General features: G+C 44.4%; 2 protein-coding genes across 2 annotated transcripts in view; one reads left to right on the forward strand and one right to left on the reverse strand.

The window, feature by feature from the left end:
* DNAAF10 (dynein axonemal assembly factor 10) overlaps window positions 1-17,199 on the forward strand; it is a 117,148-nt gene that overhangs the window by 86,466 nt on the left and 13,483 nt on the right. Inside the window, exon 6 of the mRNA XM_045010347.1 lies at window positions 15,475-15,699. Within this exon, the coding sequence (XP_044866282.1) occupies window positions 15,475-15,699 (225 nt within the window). The remainder of the gene's footprint in view (window positions 1-15,474; window positions 15,700-17,199) is intronic.
* On the reverse strand, window positions 5,515-15,290 carry PNO1 (partner of NOB1 homolog). The gene is made up of 7 exons (XM_045011720.1): window positions 15,065-15,290; window positions 13,672-13,821; window positions 10,494-10,577; window positions 9,656-9,716; window positions 7,928-8,045; window positions 6,626-6,696; window positions 5,515-5,859 (listed from the first exon to the last, which is right to left on the reverse strand). The coding sequence occupies exons 1-7, from the start codon at window positions 15,287-15,289 to the stop codon at window positions 5,792-5,794; spliced, it is 777 nt and encodes a 258-aa protein (XP_044867655.1). The 5' UTR covers window position 15,290; the 3' UTR covers window positions 5,515-5,791.

A 17,199-nucleotide genomic window follows, 5' to 3' on the forward strand; every position in this document is an offset into this window, starting at 1 on the left:
TTGGGGGCTAGCCCAGTATGGGAGGGGGAGGACTGTTTTGTCCTTCAGTGTAGCACCCAATGCTAGCTTTACAGTAGCGTCCATTCACTGCACACTTACCTCAGGAAAACTTCTGTGCAATGTAGCTATTCTTTCTCCTACTCTCAAAGTTAATGGTGTGTAAAATGGCAGGACTAAATTAGTCTAGCATAATGCTTTCTTCCCACTTAACTAGCCCTCACTGGTTTGGGGAAAAGATGTTTGAGCCCTCCCCAAAAAAAGCAGTACAAGTACCAATGTGTATAAAAGACGGTTGCAGGACAGACAGGATTGGGATGATGTTTGACTATACAAGCCAATCTTGCGACTGCAACTTTAAATCACAACTCACCTAGATATTCAAACTATTAGTAGAGAAGGGGGAAACCCTTAGTACAAATTCGGTAGTGGTTTGGGCATGTGATAAATGGGAGCAGGTGCCTGAAGTCCAAGAATCTGTTTTTACAGAGGTGCATACACATGCTACTAAACTATTCAACAGGTTACGGCTGTTCATTTCTCTAAGCATGCAGCAGTATTAACATCCCAGCAGAGGGGGCTTCACATGATTGAAAACTGCCCCTCTAGTTGAAATTTTTGATGGGAAATCTGCTGCTATATTGATGTTGATGTGCTGAGCACCAGCAACTCTGCATACACTCAGTACCACTTCAAGCAGCATTTATTGAACTAAACCTTGTACAGTAGATAGGTTCATTGCTCTAGTTAAATTGAGCTGCTTCAATAGTACGACATTCACATACCCAAGATTCAGACAGGTACATGTCTCGCTCTGTATGTACATTCAGAAGGAAGGTATAGGCCTGAAATCCCATTTTAAAATGTAAATTTGAACATGGAAGTGGTGTCTTTTTAGGATGCTCCATTTAATAGAAATCTCTCTTCAAAACAGTTTATCATAGTGAGTGACCTGTTGACACTGGGAAAGTATTTACTAGTCTGCTTAAAGAGGAGGTATTTGGCTGGTTCACTGTAGGTATGAAACTCCAAGTTCTTCATTACAGGTAGGACTGGTACCATTCCATTTGACGTTTGCCTCACATTTCCCCATATAAGACCTTAGCGTCCGCTGTTTATATCTTTTCAGCCCAAACAGCTGAAGTTGGCAAACTCCAATGGAATCATTTTGGAAGGTTTCATGCAAAATGGTTCAGCAGGTTTTGAGACCAGTGTTAGGGGAAAATACATTTTTCCCATATTTAAAATGTTTAGAATTTCTTTAAGAATCTCTTGTACCCCCATACTTTGAGAATGGAACTGAAATTTGACCCAGTTATAAGCCTCTGAAAAATCTGTTTTCACATGGTCAGAGTGAAACAGCTAAAAATCTTATTTGTACCCAGCATGCTCTATTTCTCCTGCTCCTACTGCTGACTACAGTAGGCTGCAGGGGGAAAGCCACTTTCTTGGCAGCTGTGGACTAGGGTTGAGCTAGGGCAGTGGTTCTCAAACTTTTTGTATGGGTGACCCCTTTCAGACACCTCCCTATCTAAATTAAATGTACTATTTTATATTTCATTGTTTTAAATGCTAAATTTATAACCCTATTTAAAATTAATGTACCTTTCCTCACAGCTTTTAAATTAAACATTGAATTGTTATCAGAAAAGTTTTTAATTAGTTACTGTTTAATACTAGGAGGCGTGTGAAGAAACGATCAATATTACTTCACAGCAGACTTGCCAGCTAGCTGAGAGGCTGTGAAAAGTGATATCTACATACAAATATCATTTCACCGTAGACTTACTAGCAGCCTATTGCCACTTTTACTTCTGTGGTGATGCTGGCAGCATGTGCTACCTTCAGAGCTGAGTGACCAGAGTGGTGGCTGCGGGCCAGGCACCCAGCTCTGAAGGCAGTGCTGCTGCCAGCAGCAGCACAAAACTGCAGAAAGTACACCTCTACCCCAATAGAATGCAACCTGATATAACACAAATTTGGATATAATGCGGTAAAGCAGCGGGGAGCCCCAGACCCTTTAAAGCGCCACCTGAACCCTGCTGCTTTACCGTGTTATATCCGAATTCGGGTGGAGCCTCGGGCCCTTTAAATCACCACCTGAGCCTGGCTGCTGGAGCCCCAGGACTCCAGCAGCTGGGCTTGGGCGGTGATTTAAAGGGCCAGAGGCTCCAGCCGCTGCAAGGAGCCTCAGGATCTTTAAATCCCCACCCAAGCCCCACTGCCAGAGCTCCGGCAGTGATTTAAAGGGCCCGGGGCTCCCTACAGCAGCCTCACCTCACCGGGGAAGCCGGTCCAGTTTGGCACAGTGTAGTGGCCCGAACCCGATACAACGCGGTCTCACCTATAAGGCAGTGAGATTTTTTGGCTCCAGAGGACTGTGCTATATTGGGGTAGAGGTGTATATAGATTTAAATTATATATTTTATAGCAGTTGCTTTCTTTCATGCATGTACTTGCAACCCATGTAAAGCCTCATGACCCCTGAGCTAGGGAATGTAAGTGAGAGCAGGGAACCCCTCTGTCCTAGGCTCTCAGTGATGCCCGGGTTGGTGTCCAGGTAGGGTAGCAGAGGAAGCCATCTTATGCAAATACAGAAGGGACAAGTCAAGCCAGAGGGAAGGAAAGGAGTGGAGTGGGTGATCCATCTAAAGCAGAGGGGGGTAAACTATGGCCTGCAGGCCACATTGAGCCTGTGAGACTGTGCTGCCTGGCCCCTGAGCTCCTGGCCCAGGAGGCTAGCCCCGGCCCCTCCCCTGCTGTTCCCCCTCCACTGGAGCCTAAGTTTGCTTGCTCCTCTGCTGGTGCAATGCTCTGGGCAACAGGGCTGTGAGCTCCTGGGGCAGCACAGCTGCAGAGCCTGGCCTGACCCAGTGCTCTGGGCGGCAGGGCTGTAGCACTGCCAGCCACTGGTGCTCCAGGCAGTGTGGCAAGGGGGTGGATAGAGGGCAAGGGAGTGTGGGGTGCTGGTCAGGGGGTGGTGTGGTTGGGGGAACAGGAGGTTGAATGAAGGCAGAGGTCCCAGAGGGGCAGTCAGGAAGGAGGGGGGATTGGATGGTGTGGCAGGGGGCACTTAGGAGACAGAGAGAAGGGATAGCTGGATGGGGCAGTCAGGAATGAGAGGAGGGGTTGGATGTGGCAATGGGGGTCCAGAGATAATAAGGCAACAGGGGTGGGTGGGGTGGATGGGGCAGGGGCCCCAGGGGGGCTGTCAGGGAATGTGGGGGGAAGCAGATAGGTGGGCCACGACCCCCTCCCCTAACCAGTCCTCCATACAACGTATGAAACCCAATGCAGCCCTCAGGCCAAAAAGTTTGCCCACCCCTGATCTAAAAGTTCCAACCTTGCTGATGGCCTGGTGTGGGAGTCAATATACCACCACTAGAAAAATCAAATTTGCTTTAATAAAAATTAAAATATTAAACATGAGTTAAAGCCAAGCACTCATTAGGAAATTCAATAATGAAGCTTGCTACCACATATGTCCTGGTGGTCCCAAGGCCAAGGATCTTTCCTGCACAGTGGGGCTCAGGAGATTGGTGGGCCCAGCTGTGCCCCATGTTACCCCACTGCCTTCATGGTAGTAGCTGGAATTTTCCCCCACATCTTAAACCAAGCTCTCAAAGTTTATCAGAAGGGTCTACTCTCTGCCTCAATCTGTATTATGGGGATAGAGCCCCCTCACTCCACAGGGGGGTTGTGAAAATCAGTTGTCTGTTAAGCACTCACTACTACAGCAAAGAGCCCAAGAGGAAATTGTCTTTGGAGCCAGGTTTGAATGGCATGCAGCAAATAAGGCAGCAGCAAACAATGAGGAAACAGCTGCTCAATCAGACCCATCCATCATGTGCAGAGGAAGGAGTTCTGTGAAAAAATTGTGATGTAATTGAAGGCATCATGCACTCACACAAGGGGGAGCGAATTAAGGTAAGTAAACAATCCCCTTTTCAATCATGGGTTTGTGCCCTTTATTTTAATTCTTCCCTAAACACACCCCACTTCTGCCATATTCCTCCTTTGGGGAGGTCTCCAGTACTGTACAGATGTATTTTCCATCCTCTTCCTTAAATCACATTTTCTTTGACTGCAACAGCACACTGATGTCTTTATTAAGATGTCTACATTACCTGGGCCACTTTCCTGCATTGAGTGACACTTTAGCATTCTGGAAGATTCATGAGTAGTTTGTTTTGCCTGCAACATATATTACTTTGCATTTACTGATACTGAACTTCATCCATCATTACATATTCACCTCTAGGGTGACTAGATGTCCTGATTTTATAGGGACAGTCCTGATATTTGGGGCTTTTTTCAATATGGGCTCCTATTACCCCCACCCCATCCTGATTTTTCACACTTGCTCTCTGGTCACCCTAGTCACCTCGCTTGGTCAAATATCTCGTTCTTCTGGTCCTGACTAATTTAAATAACTCATCTAAATTTTGCTTCCTCACTAATCTGTTTCCAAGCAATTATTTATACAGTGAACATAAGTACATAAAGAACCTTGGGCCACCCACCTCTTGTGCTTTCACTTTAAAAACATTAAATGGTCACTTTTGTTATCTCCTAAACAGTTTTTGATCCCTGGCACTATTTTGTCTTTCATCTTATGAGAAACTTATCGTGGGTAGCCTCTTTGAGGAATCTGATCAAATCAAAAGCTATTTTTTTTCCTTTGTACACACCACACTGGTTAATGGTATAATATGCCAGATAGCACTATTTTACTTGTCATTATTTCAACCAAATTTGACAAGTACATACAGAAGACTTACTAATCTATGATTGCCCACATATTGACAGAGCGTTTTTTAACTACAGATACAACATGGTTATGTTCCAAGCTTCTGGCATAACAGCTGTCTTTAAATAAGGTTTTTATTAACAGCTCAGCCATTTCATACCTAAGCTCCTTCAGAATCTCAGCTGTATACCATGTGGGCCTGGTGACTGCTTTTTAATGCATCAATTAGCTCCAGTTCCTGACACCTCAATCTGAGAGCGCATCTTCATTACAAGAAAGAAAATGGCCCTGGCCATCAACATCTGCAGTATAGACTGAGTCAAAGCAAGCCTAACCACTAGACTCAAGGTGGATGATGCTATCTAGCAAGGTGCGTCTGGAGGACTGTACTTTTCCTGTTCCAAAATGTAACTAGGGGGACAACACTTGAACTACTGCCATTTCTGTACAGTATGATCTATGTCATGTTCTGTTCTCTGATCATGTATACTATACTAAGTATCCTGACAAGATTTTGGTCTGAAGCTGATATGCACAGGCCCTGCTTCCCCTTCCTCTTGGAATTTTATAAATAAATCAATGAAGGTGATGTGCAATCAAATGAGTCAGACTGTTGCCACTGGTCCAAGAACTAAGTTAACACCATTTAAGAAATCTGAATGCATGAGTTTACGATGCTTCCTAACCAGTCACTTTCTTCAGAAACCAATGGTCCTGTTGATCAGTATTCTTGCTTTAAGTGAAAGATTCAATCAAATTAACCGTACTTTTGATTAGTGATAAAGCATTAATCTTTAATGAATATACAAGGGTTTACGTTAAATTACTTAAATATTGTGTCAAAAGATCAGACATTATGCCTGAACGAAAACAGACTGCAAAAGCAGCCCTACTTTCTTCTAAGCTTCCCAATCAAGTTGAAGGAGGCTGAGCACCTGCTTCATGCAGAACTGGTGTTATTCTATACACATTGGCTGTGTATTAAGATCTCCAGCCACAATATCTGTATATTGGATACAGAGTCCGAAATTAGAGTCCTGAGTCCTAGAATCTTTCAGCTGCTCTGCTCGCCACAGCTCTAATATTGCCATAGACTTTTGATGGAGGGCTTCCTGCAGAGAAGATAGACATTATTATAAAATGGTATTGACAGATAGCCACTAGTACAAACTCTGCTGTAAGACTGAGGCTGCTTTTGAAACCTCAAGGTGTCTGCATTACTGCCAAGATAATTTGCAATGACTGACAAGAGGCTCCAAAAGAAATTATCAGCTTGTCAACAGATTATTAAGGAAACATCTAGGGTAAAATATGTCAGATTCCAATATAAAGGAGGAGATATTGCAAAGCTTTACCAAAGCATAGTGGCTTAGTTGCAAGTAGTATAAATTTGCTGTTTACAAGTGATTTTTCTGCAGAAGTCATTCCTAGCTGGAGATGATAGTGTCCAATATGTAATTTGCCAAAGCTTGTGCTAACTTTTCATTTGATAACCCAGTATTGTAAGAGTTTCAACTCCTCTGTTCTAAACAACAAAAGCCAGAAACAAGAAGTGTCACTAGTGAGTGCAGCCCTCTGTAGACGTTCAACACTCCATTCCCTGCTCTGCTCAAAGCACGAAGTTGGGAGGTACACACGCAGGGAGCGATTCTGCTCTCTTTACTCTGCAACAATTGGAGTACCTAAGAGCAGAAGATCTTTCCCAAGAGCAGCAGTCAAGAACGAGGTGAGTAAATCTACGAGTTCAGATTTAGAATAATCCTCTGGCAAAAAAAGTTAAGCCATACTTAAAGTAGCAATGATTGCAGTTTCCCCTTAAATACAAATCTTATAACAAATCAGTTGCACAATGGACTGAAGTTAGTTAACAGGGCTTACCTAAAATGAGATTGCAAATTGCTGTTCGTGCCATCTTAATATTCTGAAAAGATCCTAAAATATGAATTTTCCTGTAACAAGCAACCAAAACAGTGTTATTTGGGAAAGGTTTTTGCCTTTAAGCACGTAATTAATGTTACAGTATTCAAGTGAATTTGAGATTCAAGAATTAATGCACTAGATCTTTGGAATCCACTTGTACTTTGTTGCCAGTCTTGCATTATTAATTACAATACTTGTAACAAGTATGATTGAGTTGGTGTTTTCCTTTCACTTCATGCTACCAACAACAGGTGGAATCTCTGTCCTATAGTCTTTTCTGATACATAAATTTATTTCCGAAGATGTTACGATTAGCTCACTTGATGGTGCCAAGTTTGGAGAGGTCAGATTTTGAGGAGTTGTATGATGAGCAGTTGTATCCAAGTTTAATAGTAGTGACTGGAGAAGAAACTGATCTGGAAGTCCAAGACCCAATTTCCCATTTAAAGACGGCATTCCAAACAACGAATAACTCATTGCTATCCTCTACCCTTTTGAATGCAACTTGTGCATGATCACATTTGTAGACGCAAACTATATATCTGCACTCCCGCTATCACATGAAGATGCACCTTAATACTCCCCTGCATTTTATTTAGTGGGTACAACTTGCATCTACAAAAGAGAAGAGGCTGAGCTGCACTCCCTCTGGAAGCTTATCCTTTAAAATCTCTTCAAACATGGAAGCATCCCCATCAACTTCCCTTTACCAGATCATTCCACTGGATAGCTCAAATTCAGTCAGAGCGGGACTAATTTGTGCTTCACTTTAAACATGTATTTTCATATTTTGAGCACCTTCCATCTTTATAACCAGAACATGGCTATCCGTCATGTGTACATTCTTTCAAATTTCATACCTCTTCACTGATTCTGTTTGAGCTTCCTGCAATTTAGGAAACCTACAATTCTGGGGGGACACCATTCAGCTACCATTGGAACATATCTCCCCAACCCATTCAGCTTCCAACCTCCCGTGATGTTGCCTCAGATGCTGATCCTACTGTTGGCTCCTAAGGAGCCTTTCCCTGTCATTACCATGTAGGCCAAGAAAACAATCACTTTGAAGATGTTAGCATTCATTGGTTTGGAGAGCAAGAATCTTGAACGATCCCCATCATGTAGAACTGTCCCTAACACTTACATGCACAACATGACATTCTGGGTTATTGCACAGAAGGGAAGAATTGATAAAGGATCAAATACAAGTTTTAGGAACCGCACATTGCCTAGAAATTAAATGTGAGAGAGTCTACTTACGAGTCAGCAAGAACTATTCGTGTCCTGGTTACATTTTCTATAGTGAATTTGGTTTTTCCACCTTTTCCTGCTATTCTTCCTATTGCTCTAGAAAGGTGATCTCCTTTCAAAGGCTTGACTAAAGCAGAATGGAAAAAACTGCATTTCATTAGCCAATAGCAATATGTATTTCTATAGCAGCTTTTAGGGTCTTTCAAATCACTTTACAAACAGGAAACAGTTTCAAAATACCTCTATGGTGAGAGGGAAACACTACACAGGGATTATTTTATTCACTACAGTGGGACAGCAGCTCACTCCAGAGGTAGCAGTGTTTCAGAGAGGAGTAACAAAGTGATCCCTGTGTAGGACTAACAGGAATCACTCAAGTGGTTGGAGAACAAAGACCAATTCCTGAGTGAGCTGGGAGAGGATCAAAGCAATTAACATGCTCATGTAGAACAGAACTGAAATTAGAACCATCTAGGGTCTTATACCACCCTGATTCCTTTGTATCTGTGCACCTAGTGCATTCAGCAATGTAGCTAACATCTGTCAGCTGTGGTTCGTGTTCTCTCATCCTCCCCCCAGGGGGAGAACTACACATGCAGCACAGTGTTTTGTACTGGTAGGATTTATCTTGTTTTTTGTTTGCTGCTCCAATCAGCATTCGATGAGTGGAGTCAGATGTGCCAAAACACCATTCCACTCCTCAGTCTAAAACCCACAGCTATGGTATTCCCTAACACCCAGAATGTCACTTTTCAAATTCACTACACACTTCCTCAACTCTTCTTTTGGCAAGGAGAAGGGTACCTACATCATTATTTGTCAGAAATAAACAGCAGAGATTAGGAATACAGGCTTTCATAAACCAAATGGGAACTAACCTGACAAATCTGATACACTGCTTTTAACACTGAACAAAAGTGTTGATGTTTTAGAAGAAAGACAAATTGTGCTATCACCACACCCCTAGCCAATTTTGTACTGCTGTATGTAGGAGTAAAAGTTCTTTCCTGACCCACAGGATGAGCAATGTACATCCCCGAGAACTACATGCTTTTTCAAGATTGTGCAGAGTGTTCTGATCATGTTATCCAACCCTTTAAAAAAAAAACAGATTGACCTCCCACAGCAGTGAACTACACTGGCTGATTACTTACTACAGAAAGCAGTATTTCCACTAAATGATTTTACCTGTCCTAAATTCAAATGAAAGGTGTCACACGTGCCTTTGAATTCAGAATCAGTTTTACAATGCTGCTTATTTTTGCTAAATACCTCCGTAGCAGATGTCTATTAACCCACACAATCTTTAAAAAACTGCAGCACAGGTTTGCTGATTCCCACATTCCTATTTAGACTCTGAACTCCTTGGGACAAGATCTGTCTCATTTTGTACAGTATCAGGCATAGTGCAACCGCTCAAACACTACATGAGCCCAATAATCCTCATGACAAACTAGAATCATCCTACTTTTCAGCTAAGATGTAACGGAGTGCTGTACGGAGGTCTCATTACTAAGACTGCTGCTTTTGCAAAATACACTATAGTAGTGTATTATCATAAATACGTGACAAATTCAGTTATATATTACTGTACAGTATCTCTGTGATTTATGCTGTTTGCTTATATACTAAGCTGCAAAACAATTCACAATGGATCTCAAGTTCTACTGAATATTAAAGGCAATTTTCTTTTGGGCACAGAACACGACACCTGATGCACTATTGAAAGACACTTACCATCTGTAACTTCAAAAGATTCTAGAAAAAGGTCATCTAACCTGACGAGAGCAAGAGCATCCTAAAATATTAAAAAGATTGTGTTAACACTGTAGAATACAGATAGGAAAACATGTTTAAGGAGCTGCATCATAAACCTTTTTTTTTTTAAAGACGTAAATAATAGAACAGATTCACAGAATGACCTTATGTAATGTATCAAACAGCACCAGGCTAATCCACTGAAGAATTAGTTGGTTGCAGCCTATGATCCCGTATAAGGAACGCGGCAGGAGCTTTAAATACCCATCGCTCTCTCTACACCCAATACACCTCCCACTGGAACGTGCACATGCAGATCAAGGACAGTGTATAACCAGAAAAATTAAAACGATGAAGCTGGCCTACTACTCTGAATCTACTCACGACTTACTTGGTATTCTGGTGCTTAAAGTATTTAAAAAAAAAGACACCTCTAAAACTTAGTTTAAAATGCATTCAATGGTCTGATGTTTCTTCAAAAAGTTAATCTTACTAAGAGTACATGAATACAAGCAAAATAGAAAATTCAAACAAACATCTATACAAAAATATATATTAAAAAAACAGATTCAACGTATCCCTAATGAGTGGTTTTGAAATAAAATGTTTACACAACACACACCCCTCCAGCTTTACAAAGGCAAGCTTACTGTACCATTGTGTTGGGAAACTAGAGAAAACCTATGCCCCATAACCAGCATCCCCGTAGCAAGCCTGCACAGAAGCCAAGGATTTTAAGCCAGCAGGTTTCTATTATCCCTACTTATACCACAATTTAGACTAGGTGACCAGGACCACCTGGCTGCTGAAGACTCACCTCAACTTGAAATCCAAGAATAAATGCTTTCACAAAGTCAGCTGCTTTCGTCAGAGCACTTACATCTTTTGTTTCTTTACAAGTCTACATGATAAACAAATTAAGTTGCATGTGAGAGAGAGAGATTGAGACTTGAGAAATTCACCTAACATCTTCTAGTCCAAGAACCAAGTCTACTCACCAGGCTGAAATATACCAGTTCCCCAAGCCCACCCCCTCCTGTCAGATCTATTGCTTGGGTCCAAAGACCCTGCAGTTCTGCTGAATTAACACTGCCTTCAATTAATGCTGGCCCTCCACCATGAGAATTTATGTTGCTCCCCAGACCACTCAATCAGTGCTGGGCAGCCTCTCTCCCCACCAAGCCAGGTTCTCCTTCTCCTGGAACAAACCCCATGCCATTCTAAAATGGAGAGCAGCAAAATGAGAAGCAGGGAGGCACTAGACAGTGTGACAACCACCAGCAGCAGGCCCCATCTACTAGAGTATTGAGAACTTGCTTGAATGGAATCCTTGCTAGCACCTCCTTCCAACACAGGTATGTGTGTGTTGGGATTCCTGCCAACAGCTGCCAAGGACTCTGTGTGTGGGGGGAAGCCCACAATTTTGGCCAGATTGAGATTAAAGTTAATGATTGGACAACTATGCGATTTTACCTAGGGATGTGGTGGATTTTCTGAATTTGAAGTCCTTAGATCAAACTGGATCTCTCTCTAAAGATATGCCCTAGTTCAAATAGACATTGTAAGCTTGATACAAATGTTGCCAAGTATGCTATCCAGGAGGTCAGACTAGATCAGAGTGATTCCTTGCGGTCTTATCTACAAATTTATGAGACATCAGAATGATACGCAAAAATGCAGGTCTGGACAAGGAAATAGGACAAGGAGAGGCAGTTTTGTGAGTCAGCAGCATAAAGGAGATAGTCATAGTCATAAAATATCTAACTAAAAAAAGGTGACCAACAAGGAAGCCATGTGTGACCGCCACGAAAATTTGGAGAGGAGACTAAGAGGCAGAGTAACATAGGAGAATAACCACAAAAGTCAAGAGCGAACAAAATTTCAAGAGCAATAAATTAGACAGCAATGAAGTCAGATGACTGGTTGAGAAAAATGAGTGACGAGAACCTTGACAAATCTCATGGCTTGAAGTGCATCACTAAAGACTTTGGTGAGAATGGGAGCTCTGTATTCTGGAGGCTTTTTTTCAAACCTCCTCCCTCTGAAGCATCAAGGATGGTCATGGCTGGAGATGGGCCAGTGGACAGGGTGGGCTGTGCTCTGAGGTGTACCGAACATTCTCTCTCAGGTAATTAGCTGGATGGTTCTTGCTCTCTTGATCAGGATTGAACGGTTGACCATGTGAAGGAATTCTCTCTCAGTGAGACTAGCAATGGCCTTGCAGGTTTTGCCACCTTCCTAGGCAGCATGTGGATGCCACTTAATCATTTCCCTGCCACTGTAGGGGCATCAGACATTAGGACGGACTAAGACACAGCTCTCTGTAGTACATAGTAGTCTAGGCTCCTATGGGCTGTAAGCATAGAATATCAGGGTTGGAAGGGACCTCAGGAGGTCATCTAGTCCAACCCCCTGCTCAAAGCAGGACTAATCCCCAACTATTTTGGTGTAACTTCGATTGTTGGGGTTAGTGGGTGTATGCAGGGAGGTGTTAATGGCCTGTGACATAAAGGTCAGACTACACAACCTGGTGGTCCTGCCAGGTATTAAACTCTATATTAGAGTATAGTGGGCAGAAGCATGACTGGAGAGGGTCTATGATGGAAACAGAAGAAAAGAACCCCACACAGTGACTGCAAGGGAGAGCAAGTTCAGAGATGTAGGGGGAGAGATTGGACAATCATTTGAAGGTGATATGGGATTAAAGTGGGCTTCTTTTTTTCCAATTTATATTTTAAGATTGGGGAGACCAACTCATGCTTGTCCTGAGCATGGAAAGAACCAAAGTATGTGTTGGGGTGGGATGGGGTCAGATTATAAAACAAAAAGGGCTGGGGATGCTGGGGCAGGTGGAGGAGGAAAGCAAACTCAGTCTCAGTGAGAAGCAGAATGTGCTAAGGACTGAGGGAGGAGATCATGCTGGAGTTTAATCAGTGTTTCCTTTGTCAGTGGGAGACATCCAATTTTTTAAAAAAGGAAAACTGATTGTACATTGTGTGTAACATTTCAGTATTGTTATCCTCAAGAGGTGATACCAAAAAAGTTAGTAATGCCTTCCTCTAATTGTTGAAACACATTCTAGAGTCTCAAAAAAAACAGCAATTTATAAATCTCCAATTTTCCAAATTAGATATTATGTATATTACACATAAGATCTATGACCAAGTCACAACTGTCAAAAAACAAGACACTGTATAATGAAAACATTTGTGCAGGCTTATCTACTGTAAGTCTTGTAGTGACTACTGAACTCAGAATAAGATTTACTGATAAGGGAAAAGTTACCAGTAGCTTCCACATTTCAACTCTTAAATTTGAAAATGTGGCTTTTAAAAATTAATGTGGAACACAGTTTAATAAAAGTATTACAACATGTTATAAATATAGTTACCCACATGTCATGGGCTTAACACAAGCTTTAGACACGCTGTTAAAAGTTGTTAAGCTGCGGAGGCAGTCAATGAGAATGTTAGTTATGGCCGCAACTATCACTTTCTATATCCCAAGTGACTTGAGCACAGTCCATTAGACAGAAGGAATGCATGAGCTAAGTAACTATGATCGCTTGTCTGCTATGATGAATAAAAGTCATTATGAGATTTGGCAGCCCAAAAAACATAACTCAAACCATTTACATAAGTGTTATACGGTCTTAACTATTTACATTGCATTCTGCAATCAGATCTAGTGGTTGGATCTGTTCAAAAACCAAATTAGAGAGATAAACAGCCTCTGAGTCAGTGTTGCCAGAGGGTTATTGTCTTTCTCTAAGTTTTATTTATTGCTTTATGAGTAAAGTACTTGAGGACACAACTGTTAAGTTTTAGTTTGATCTCATATGTTTTACAGGGCTCCACTTTAGTTTCCTATCACTAGTAACTGGGATCTAGGTAATTAACAAGTTTTTGTGATACAAACAAATACAAGAGATACGTTTTCTGACTCAGCTGACTGAGGGGCTGCATGAAAATGTCAGGAAAGAGCTTTCTTCTTACCTTGATTTCTACATTTCTTGATTTTAAATTAAATCTGATTTGAAGTTGCAGGTGTTCTACAATAGGTGTGAATATTTTCATCCAGTTTTCTTTCAAAGGAGTATATCTGTGTGCTGGTACAGGAATTTTCCTCATTTCATCTTTTCCGCTCTAGAAAGAAAAAAAAGTTTAAGTAGCACTAACCACCACTACGATCATTCTTCCCAAAAGACAGCCTATCGCAGTGCTCAATCATCAAATCATGCTTTTGCCTTGAAGTCACTACACCAATGAAAGAAAAAAGTGGTAGAGAAAAATATCAGGGAATCAAATTTAGAAGGCATAGACTGCCAGAGCACTGAAAGAAGTTTTATATCAATATTACTTATGATAGATGAGATTAAATATTAATATTTACTGGGAACAGGCAATGCGAAGAAACTGGAGAGTTATTATCAATTACTTCAACTTTTAAAAAGCTGAAACTTCTTGCTGCAAATGTTTCCCCATCTACTCCTGCTTAGTTTCCAAACAGCGTTCTTCAGCTCCAAGTTAACAAGCTCACCTTCACTGGAGAAAAAGTGCATCTGCGGAGAGTATTATAAAACAGTAAACCTTCTATATAGATAAAGGGACACAGTCCACTGAAAAGTCACACTTCTACCTAAAAACGTTTACCTATCATTCCTAATATTACTTTAGCTGAATGATGATAAAATGTTTGCTTTTTTCTAGTTTGTTTACTTTTTGCATCAGATAGCACACTACTTACTGGTCTCATTGTTTCCCCTGGATAGTCAATGTCTCATGTTTGTGAGCAGAAACAAAGGAGAAAAACCAAAGTTATGTAGCCCCAAAACCACATAAGTTTGCGGATGGACTCAAGACCAGACCTAGCACCTACAACTACTTGTTTTGCCTTTTTTAAAGCTGACGGGCTTTCAAGTTAACAACGCCCCTTTAACACGACAGCTTCTGCCAGCAGGGAGGTGAAAGCTAACGAGGTCTCAACCATTCCCCCCAGCCCCCGCCCACTCACACCCACACCCAGTGCCCTTATGTACCTTGCAAAACAACAAGGGCGACAGGGCACCGCTCAGACCTACTTCACTCGTGTTTTAACCGGCCCCAACCCCGCTACAACCCGGAGCGCCGCGCTGCCACACGGCTGGAGGACGCCGCCGCGTGTCACTCCAGGAGCTCAGCCTACGTGCCGGGGGCCTCGGCACCAACAGGCCGGGGGCACCGGGGAGCGCTGCCCCCCCTCAGCAGCGCTGACAGCGCACGGGAACCCGGCGGCAACGGAACGGGCAGCGCGGGGGCTCCGGGCAGCGGCTGGTTCGACCTAGTTCAAGCCCGCCGGGCCGGGCCTGTCCCGTCCCCGCACGGCACCCGCGGAGACGCCCCGGCTCACCCTGAGCGCGTCCCCGGAGACGGGCGGGAAGTCGGGCCGCTTGCTGGGCCAGGGCTGCCCCGTGTCCATGCGGCTCCCGCCGCCCCCATCCAGCTCGGCCGCCCGCCGCTTCCGTTTGCTCCGCTTGGGGACCCTGGTGAAGCCCCCCGCCTCCGTCGCGCTCTGGGTCCCCGGGGCCGCGGCGGGGCAGCCCCTCCCGGTCCCTTCCTCCGCGGGCCCCTCCATGCAGCACCTCACACGTGCGGGCGGAGCCGGCCTAAGGGCTGACGCAGTCCGGAACCACAGAGACGTCACTTCCGTCCTCAGGCCCCCTACACGGAACTCCTAGGAGCCCTCGGTGATGCCTGACCAGGAGGGGGGGCTGAGCCCCGGATGTGACCGTTGGGCCTGCGCACCTCGCATGCGCGTAGTCGCCACAGGCGGTTGGGGCGGCGCCGGCGCGCAGTATGTCGGGCGCGGGGCTGGAGAAGCCGCAGCTGATCACGCACGTGCAGCAGTCGCTGAACTACACCGTGTTCGAGTGCAAATGGGTCCCGTGCAGCGCGCGCCTGCTCTGCCTCGGCAGCGTCCCGCGCGGCACCGGCGTCATCCAGCTCTACGAGCTGCAGAGCGGCCGCCTCAGCCTGCTGCGCGAGGTGAGCGCCCGGCCGGCCGGCGCGGGGCCCGGGGCCGCTGCCGGGGCGGGGGGTCCTGCTGACGCACTGACCCGCCCCGCCCCGCGGTAACCGCTGCACCTGCTCCCCGCGGCGGGGTCTCTGCTGGTCTCAGGCCCGTGGCGCTCCCGGCCCCGCCCCCCCGGTGAGCTGCTCTCTGTCCCCGGGGTGCCAGCGGGCCCCAGGACAGTCCTGCCCCGCCGGGACGCACCGCCCCGGCTCCGCGAGGCCTGGTTGCTATAGCAACGCCGGGGCACACGCCGGGCCTGCGTGGAGTCAGCTGCGGAGCACAAGCCCCTGCCCGCCCATCCTGCCCCCTTGCCGTGTGGCAGCACAAAACCATCCTCCGACTTTGTGAAACGGCCCCACCCCCGCCGCCAGGCTGTCAGCATCTGTGCTCTAGTCTGGAAAACTGCGGGGAGGGGTCCCGCTGTTCTCTCACATCCGGACAGATGGAAGATGGAAGAGATCTGCCAGGCCGTTTAGCCCTTCCCCCTGCAGCCATCCACGAGGTGCATGAATTTAACTTCATATGCTACCTTTTAATGGCACCTTTTGGGCTTTTCTACACTGGCACTTTACAGCGCTGCCACTTGCTCAGGGGTGTGAAAAAACACCCCCCTGCGTGCTGCAAGGTGCTAGTGTAGACAGTGCACCAGCGCTGGGAGCTATTCCCCTCATGGAGGTGTCTGTCTGTTTTTTTAATAGTGCTGGGAGAGTTCTGTCCTAGTACTGTGCCACGACTACACAGCCACGTTAAAGCGCTGCTGCGGCCAGCACTTTAATGTTGCTAGTGAAGATGTGCCCTCAGTCTCAAATGACCCCAAAGTCATCTGGTAAAACATATGTAGCAGTGAAATGCAGTCACCATTGGAGTGAAGGGTGGCAATCAGATTGCACACAGGATGTGTCTAAATGTGGATGGGGGAGGAAGGAGACTATTGCCAAGGTAAAAAATGTAAACAATAGCCTTTTAGGCCAACTTTATGTATCATAAAAAGGCAAAAAAGAACATAAACCCAATTAAAAAACCAAACTTTTAAGGGCATCTTTAAAATGCATCTACTTCAGTGACAGGTATTACATTGATATTTCCTAGAAACTGCTTAGCTTCTTTTCTCACTTGGTGCTGCTGCCACAACAGCATACAAGCTATATACTACATCCATTGTGGGAGGGTGTGACGAGATGGTGAAGGAGTGGTTCCACTGAAGCTCTTTTAAAATATGGTTAAAATGTTCTTCCAAGCAACTTCAGTGGCATTTAAATATCCTAGCTGTATTGTATAGAGTTCTTTTCTCCCCTCCCCCTGATTAAAAGTAATACATTAGAAATGTGAAAGGAACATTTTAATTTTTCTCCTTATCTTTTAAAAATTAGTCTGACTTCTCACTGTTCAACTCAGGATGGCAAAAATCTTCTGTCTGTAACATATTTCGCCTCAAATCAAGAAAAAAAATATTTTTTTGTTCTTGTAATTAG

This window comes from Mauremys mutica, chromosome 3 (assembly GCF_020497125.1).
Source record: "Mauremys mutica isolate MM-2020 ecotype Southern chromosome 3, ASM2049712v1, whole genome shotgun sequence".
Taxonomy (NCBI): domain Eukaryota; kingdom Metazoa; phylum Chordata; order Testudines; family Geoemydidae; genus Mauremys; species Mauremys mutica.